Source organism: Mastigoproctus giganteus, chromosome 2 (assembly GCF_048544385.1).
Source record: "Mastigoproctus giganteus isolate SK-2022 chromosome 2, ASM4854438v1, whole genome shotgun sequence".
Lineage (NCBI taxonomy): Eukaryota > Metazoa > Arthropoda > Arachnida > Uropygi > Thelyphonidae > Mastigoproctus > Mastigoproctus giganteus.
In genome coordinates, this window is record NC_143576.1 from 9,749,714 (window position 1) to 9,758,018 (window position 8,305).

Here is an 8,305-nt window from a genome sequence, read left to right on the forward strand (position 1 = left end):
CTGTAGTTTCCACACCACTCACAATCAGTGTTTATCGTATCTCCAGATCTTAATTTATTCGTGTTTAATTTATAAATTAACCCCAGGGGTCTATATTGCCCACATTAGCAACTAAATTTCTCCATGCCCTTAATTTGCTCTCAGATGTAGCCTTATAATAAATCTTTTGATTTTTATAACAAGCATGATAAAATAAAGCCACATTATGCCCCTACTGCCTGTACCCCCGATATTATGCCTTCCTGCATGCAAAAACTTCTTCCCTTAACCCAAATAATTCAACGTTCCACCAACTAACAACACGTCTCTTAATTTGTTGCCTTTTGGAGGCACAACTCAAAACTAGAAACAATGAACACTGAACATAAAAAGCATATTCAGCAGCATTTAAAGAATTTAAATGAAACATGTTTTCATTACAAAAATTCAAAGATAAGGACCTCGCAAAACTTGTCCAATTAATCTTCTTATAAGTAAATCTAATTAACTCTGAGTTATAATCCGTACTATCATTAAAAACCTCTAAATCAATATTAAAAAATCTGTGATCACTGTTCGTGTAATCTGTTTGCACATGCCAATGACAAATACGCCTGGATAGTCCTTGAGTCACTAAAGTAAAATCTATATTTGACCTGCCATGAACATTATTGAGAGTATAAGGCTGCCCTGGTTTATTAACTACACACACATCGTTGGACAGAAAATCCTCCATCAAACGCCCTCTTTGGTCAACCGTACCACTAAACCATAAATTAGACTTAGCATTAATTCCCATTGCAACAATTACACTTAAGACTGTTTCCATATAATAAATGGAATTAACTATATCCTGACTTGGAGGGCAATAAAGAGATACTAAATTAAAATTCAACCTAGGCGTACTTATACTCACACATGTTGAATTCTGATTACATAAGCCAGACACTCCAGTAACCTGCACAAGCCTATTAAACACAACAATTGCTGTTTTTGGTTTCTCATTTATGCCACCTATAACTCTTGCTTCAGAAGGGAAACCAACAATTTTATGATTATGTGCAAAGGAACCAAAGTACGGCTCCTGCATACACAAAACGTCAATACATTCTTCCGAAGCAACCTTTCTAATTTCATCAGTCACCCACCACACGGCATCTTTGAGCATTAAGCTGTATTAGCTCAAATATCCTAGCTCCAGCATGAGATTGACACCTCTCATTAATATTTATTAAGATTTATATTCTCACTAACAGTATCCATTACACTGCTAACTCCACTACTAGGTGCACTCCCTGCTTTAGTATTTTTACCCTTTAATGATTTAGCAGAAACCTTCTTTGTAGGCTCATTACTATGCAACTTTGGAACTTTAAAAGAGAGGGGTAAGCACCAATCTCTTCTTCCTTTCCCCCACCTCTACTAATCTTTTTACTTTGAGTTCTACCTTCCATTAATTTAAAATATGTAGTGCAAATAAGCACAACAGTAAAATAAATAATTCATACCAACGTGGAATATCTTCTTAAGAATAATCTACGCCCGTTAATCCGTAGATTAAGCACTAATCCAACGATAATTATCCATTGGGATATTTTTCCACCAATAGACCTCGCCAACGAAACGTTGGTCCATACGAACCAGGGGCCCTTGTTCTTGCCAGCAAAACATGCCACATATTAAGCAACCACCGCCACCTGCCTGGGTAGTGGGCACCATGGATCCATGGACTCGCACACGAGAGGGTGCCTCTTGGGTCGTCTTCTGTGGAACCCCACATGTCTGAGTGTGCAGCGCATCATCATTTGGGATATTGTTCTTGCATTTCCCATATCGTATTGAGATGTCAAGCCGCACAGTGACCTGCTGTTGAGCCCGTACAACGTGCTGCATCCTTCGCTCACCACGAACATCCACCTTGCGTAATCCTTTACAGTTTTGTCGGCGGGAGGTTGTTTGACACCATTCTTTATACAGCTTAACTACAGTGGGCTGTGAGCAACCGACAAGGGGTTTCGTTTCTGATATGAAAGCACCTGACTCAAGAGCTTTCAGAATCATGCCGTTTTGAAATTCTCCGATATCTCTATGTATTCGCCATATGCTCAAAACCGTTCCATATTAGCCATATTTCCGTTTTCCCAATTTCGTAAAAAGCCCTCCTTGGCCTTTGCGCACCTCAACCCACGTTTCTTTACACTGAAGCCTCAGTGTAGTGAACCCCTAATTTATCCACTCTCCACTAGTTTTTTTTTTTTTTTTTTTAATGTCCTTCAACATTTTCCACTTTTGGCCTTCAACGTTGAGCTCTGTTCTTTGGGCAGTCTCACCAGTACAGCGTCTCTCCTCACAAACACTCAACAATCCAATTCATCCCAAAGGTTCTCTATAGGATTGAGGTGAGGGTCCAATGGTGGTCAGTCCAACTTTTCGGTACTCACGTCCTGAAACCAGTCCGTCACACCGCGAGCAGCATGACATGGAGCGATGACCTATTGATATGGACCTTCCGCAACGTGCTACCAAAACGTATCTAAAGCATTATTGTCCAGGACGTGCAGATAGACCTCAGAATTCGTGGTCCGAAACACTGTACTAGTGCTACATGTGTGTTCCAATCGTCACACTGAAGGCCGGTGTGTGTGGGTGTTGCGACAGCTTCGACCTGCTTTCTGAGCGGACAAGTTTTAGAGTCGTTAACTAACGGTTTCAGCACCAGTCTGCTTCAATATGCACATCATCAACGTAGGAATCTTCGGTGAATTTGAAATATAGCGTACAGACAAACACTGCTAAGTGGCACCCAATTACGTGCTGGAAGTCTTAACTCATCCATGAGGCGTCTTACATTCACAATCGTTCTACCGTCTCCTGGAAGGCCTACGAGCATATTTATATTTGTGTCTGACAGCAGAAAGTGATCAGCTATCGAGAGGAGGGTGTCCGAATATTAATGGTCGGTCAGCGTATTTATAATTAATTTTTTTTGTCATATTTATTATTTTTTTTGACCAGTGCAGCAAAAGCCGATGACTTCTTTGCACTACATAGCTAATACTAAATTACTTTCTAGAGTTCGGAAGAAAATAACGCAAGGTTCACAAAGTCCACGTAGAAGTGAACAACTCCCTTGTCAGATTAAAATAACAAAATAGTACGAAAAATGCAGTGAGCACTGCTTGTATTGGCTACTAACACGTTTGTAATTTCTAATACTGATTTTTATCCATCTGTAATTATACGTACAGTAACCATACACCGACTTAGTCCAATGGACCTTCCAATAAATACGTGGATGTTTTGCTTTATTTCAAACGTTTATGATGATAATAAATGAATAGAAGACACTTGCGTTCCTGATTCGATGGAGAGCACTTGGAAGATAACTACCAACAAAAACAAATCGTTTGAAAGAAAGCAGCATTCGCAGCGCGATCTCTTCTTTGGCGCACTCTTTTAATAAGGAACAGATACAGGGAGAACTGGGGAAGTACTTAAGACAGCATTCGGTGGAAGTATTTGTTTTATCGATAATTGCCATTGGCCATTGCTGAAGCTTCTTGGAAAACGAACAGGTCACTACGAACACACCTCGTAGAACTGTCCAACTTCGTAATTTCGGTTGGTCAAATGATGTCTTATGAATACCTGTTCGCGAAGAAACTTGTACTTTAAGGATAGCCAAATCAATCGAAGAGCAGCGACATGCAGGAGACTTTCCCACTCCCCATAATTGGACGGAAGATTATGGTCGTATAAAGAGGGCACATTAAATGTCTCTTTGGTACGCAAACACCATTTTATAATTAAATCCTTAGAATGCGTCTGCTATTTCTCCAGTCAACGTTGTAAAGGCCCCAAAAAGACTGAAAAGTGAAAGAACCATTGATGCTGAATCCTAGAAGTTATCTGATTTCGTGCTCAGCAACCCATCTACCATTCAGCATCGTTATTCAAGAATCGAACCACAATTAGCATTAACTTTGCATCTTACTCCAACGGAAGTTTCTCAGAGTCTAATGATGTCGTGGCTGATCCGCATCACTCCCCCTTTTTTAATCTCATTTACCTCTGAACCAGCGTCTTACGTTTAGCGTCTGTCCTAAATATTTTCATCAAATATTGAGTCTACTGCATGTGATATGTGTTCTCCTACGGTAGATGGCACCACTAACAGTCCGCACGTTCAATGAAAAGCAACATCTTCTTCTCAATGTTCCTCCTCATTAAAAGAAGATTCTTCCTCAGTATCAAACTATTCATCAAAGCTCTAAGTGATGGATATTTCTCTAGAACAGCTCATTCCTGCTTCTTTCTTAAATAAAACGCCATTTAAATGCTTTTTTCGCGAAAAGAAACTAATGGGACTTTAAGGACAGTATGGAGGAAGGGATGGTTCTATTACACGCAAGACCTTTCGCTGCTCGGCGCGTTAAAGAAATAGAGAATATAAAGGGCATCAATCCTCTTCCATCTTGTTTTTCCTTTCTTTATTTAATTATGCCATGTTTTCTTCTTAAATCGCATTCATTTCTGTGTTCTGAATGCACACAGAAGGCCCCGATCTTTTTCCTTTCGCGTCGAATGACGACTTAATTTTCATCGATAATATCTGTTTCGCTTAATGACTGCGTGAAAAACAGAGTCGAAGAAAGCGAGCGAGCGCATTAGCCGTCATTAAATATTCTTATTCGCCTCGTCAAAGAACAGCCTAAAAAAGTGTATACATTGAACAAAAAAGCGACTTAATTAAGAAAGAACAGAACTTTGTAATACGTTACGTATAGCAAAAAAAACTCGTCTATCTATTGCTGGTCTCAAAGAAATAATAATAAAACAGAGTTTCAATTAGTATTTACAAACACGGGCTGATTCAAGTGATACCTGTAGATTTACAAAGAAAAAGAAAAACTTTATTTAAAACACTACAATGTCTGAAGATTAAAATAGCGACTGGAAAATAAAACGGAGTTCTGTTGTACATTCATGAGCCAAAACGTTATGACCACGCCTGTTTCCAGGAGTGGGCGTATCCCATCGTAGCTAGGAGTGACGTCACCGACTGGCGAAGCATATATAGTGATGGCACATTCTGCATCACAAAGAGATGCTAACACTGAGACAGCAGTAATTCATCTCTTAGATTGTTCGGTCATGAGAATACACGGATGTAAAGTCCCAGTAGGATTGAGAAGGTAGAAGCCCATTGCGCCACAAGGAGACACAGGAGTAAGATTTATCATGCACCACAAGGATGACCACTGAGTAGTAGAGAAGTAACGCACTAGTAGCATGTACATCCCATTGCACTACAACAACCTGACGGAGTTTGAACTGGGAATGCCTTGAGGAGATAGGAAGATGAGCTATCATCTAAGCAACGCAGGCATCGTCGACTGTTCGAGGGACAACGACGTAAAGCTGTGGAGGGAATGGTCCAAAGAGGAAGCAAAACCGCCCAACATGCTTGGATGGGGAGATGACAAATTGTTTACAGTAAAGGCGAACGGCGGTTGTCCCGTGTTATTCGGACAACGGATAGCCTACAATCCCTCAATTAACGGTATACTACAACCGTGGCACAGAGAAATGTTTCTGAGTACATCATCCAGCGGACGCCCTTGCGGATAGGCCTTCGAAGTAAGATGTCCATGTTGATCGATCATCATTGACGCCTCTGCCTGCAGTCGGCACCCTTCCTGGACACCTGGAAAAAAAAGTTATGTTCTGATAAATCCAAGTTCCAGTTGCATCATGCCGATGGACAGTTGATGAAAACAGGCAGGCGGTGGTGGTGGTATCACGATTTGGAGGATATTTTCATGGACATAACTGGGTCCCCTCATCCCATTGAACACCATTCACAGCCAGATCCATTGCTTCGAACCAAGTTTTGCCCTGCATGGTGACCGTAGGTCCAGATGGCAGTGTACTCTTTCAACAAGGCAACGCCCCATGTCTGATGTAAGTTTCCATATTTTCACCATCTCGTTCCAACATTTTTGTTTTTCTTTCTTAACATCTTGTTATATATTTATGGTGACTCCCAGGTATTCCGTTGGAATTGGCTTACGAATACAGTAACATAGTCCTCGATACACAAGGAAGAGATCCAGAAGGCAATGCTCCTGACAAAACCTGCAGAGCAGCTGTGGAAGCCGTTCTACACACACGTAGAATCGCCAACAGCAACATTCGTTGTAATGACCAAAGTTTTGTTTGGAACCTAAACAATTACCGCCCTATGATATCATGCACCTGCTGCATAGGTGACCATAGGGAGGAAAACAGCATGATAATACTGTATGTCTTTAGGGTTTTAGAAGTGCAGCTGCGGTAAACTTTTTAACATTATCAGATAGATATAAAAGATGTGGTACGAAGTTGAGTTTATAGTGTCTTGTCACTACTAAAAACTTTACTTCTGTCACTAGAGGAAGCTGAGTCCCATTAATTTTGATCTCAGTGGTCCGTTTAAATTTAACTTATTTTTAAAAAATAATCATCTTGGTTTTAGAAGGATTTCAGTAAGTTTATTTTGATCAGTCCAGTTGTGTAAATCCGTTAAAACTGCATGGCTGTTAATTCTAATGCGCTTCAAGAGTTGACTTCTATCATGATTGTCAGAAGGATCTCGCTAACAATTTCTGTAGAACCATGTCCTAGTATGGATCGCTCGGGACATCCTCTAGAAACCATTTGCGTAACTTTATATTTTGATTTCACAATGATTTCCTATGCGAAAACTAATTTCTCACAAGATTGTACAACTGTTTAAGTCATTTGGCAGGTTTTAATCTTTCCAGGAAGCTCTTCCACCAAAGGGAAGTCAAAATCCCCCTCGAAATCCACAAAGATAGCAATAAATAATCAAACAAGAAACAGCAGCGATTCAACACAAAAAAGAAACAGTCATAAATCACGTTCAAAGATGCATTTTCCCCATTCTGTTTTATTGCTTCCAAAATCTGGTCTGGTGCTCCTCAAGTAACTGTTAAGAAATTCCTAGCACTACAATATTGGATTCTTAGGTGGTGAACAGTAAACTTCGTTTCCCCCATACAATTTCCAGGCAACAGCTTTATGAAAAAACTTGAACACAAAGCCTCTATACAACAAAATGATTAACGAGTCTGGAGTCATGCTTCTCTTTTCTTGCAAAGTTAATTATTTCTGCAAGCAATTCACCAAACTTAGCCAATAGTAATATCTGCCCCCAACATAGAAAATTTAAGAATCCAACAACAATTCAAATCCAGCTCCACTAGGCTGAAACAAATGGACAGAATGTTCCCCGCAGTTCCCCTTTACCTCATAACATTGACTGCAAAAGGATCATCATCAGCCATTTTCAATTCACTGCAGGATGAAGGCCTCTCCAGCAACTTTCCAGTTCCTTCTGTTTTGTGCAATGGCCATCTATTTACTAGTCACAAACTCATGAATTTCATCCATCCATCTCCGCCGTTGTCTTCCAGGTTTTCTTCTAGCTCCTCTTGGGTACCATTCTGTTATTTTCTTAGGATAGTCAAAAGGCTAGTGAACTCTAAAGTCTACTGGGGTTACTAGAAACTTCCAGGAAGGACTAAGATAAAACAGAACTTCCAAACTATTTTTGTCCTTTTCCAAATAGTTCAACTGGGCAGCTCTGCACAAAGCCATTCTCTTTCGCCACGATTGGAAGAATTTCTGGTAGTCATTTATTGATACTGATTTTAATAACCATGACATTCTTCACACAATTAAAGTTCCTTCCTTTCAACAAAGTTTTGATATTTGAGAAAGGAGTAGAAATGGGCCAGATGTAGCATATCAGGTGAACAGGAGAATGTTCCATTTGATGGAACACCGATTCCTTCAGACAGAACATCCTCCATACGCTTCCAATTTGCTTCCATCTGACTTCTTTCTATTCTCAAGTATCAAAACGTCGCAGGAAGCGATCATTTTGGTCCCTGAAGAGAGACCAAAGGTCTATTCAGAAAGGTACTAAATCGATATCAATGAAAAACTTCTGGAAATGCTTTCAAGTGTGGAAGAAGAGAATGGCTTCGTGTTGAGCTCCCCAAGAGAATGACTTTTTACGTCAGCAATCCCATCTACAACGAATTTCTGTATGGCTGGGAGGATACGCTAAAATATTTGTTAAGTGGAGAAAAAATACCTACAAAACTCTATAAAGGGTGTGTAATAAATTGGAGAAACGTGAGTTATACTGAGCTGGGATCCAGCACGTAGTAATATGCCAAACGTTAAGAAACATTATGATTAAATTTAAAAAAGATAAAAGAGCAATGGATTCCACGCATATTAGCAATAATAAATG

General features: G+C 39.9%; 1 protein-coding gene across 1 annotated transcript; it reads right to left on the bottom strand.

Moving 5' to 3' along the window:
- Positions 1–232: 232 nt before the first annotated feature.
- LOC150089154 (uncharacterized) lies at positions 233–1,147 on the bottom strand. The gene has a single exon (XM_090389536.1). The coding sequence runs from the start codon at positions 1,145–1,147 to the stop codon at positions 233–235; it is 915 nt and encodes a 304-aa protein (XP_090245662.1).
- Between the last annotated feature and the right edge of the window lie 7,158 nt (positions 1,148–8,305).

What these genes read in the sequence shown, in the direction of transcription:
- LOC150089154 (XM_090389536.1), bottom strand. Translation starts at nt 1,147, where the DNA reads ATGCTCAAAGATGCCGTGTGGTGGGTGACTGATGAAATTAGAAAGGTT.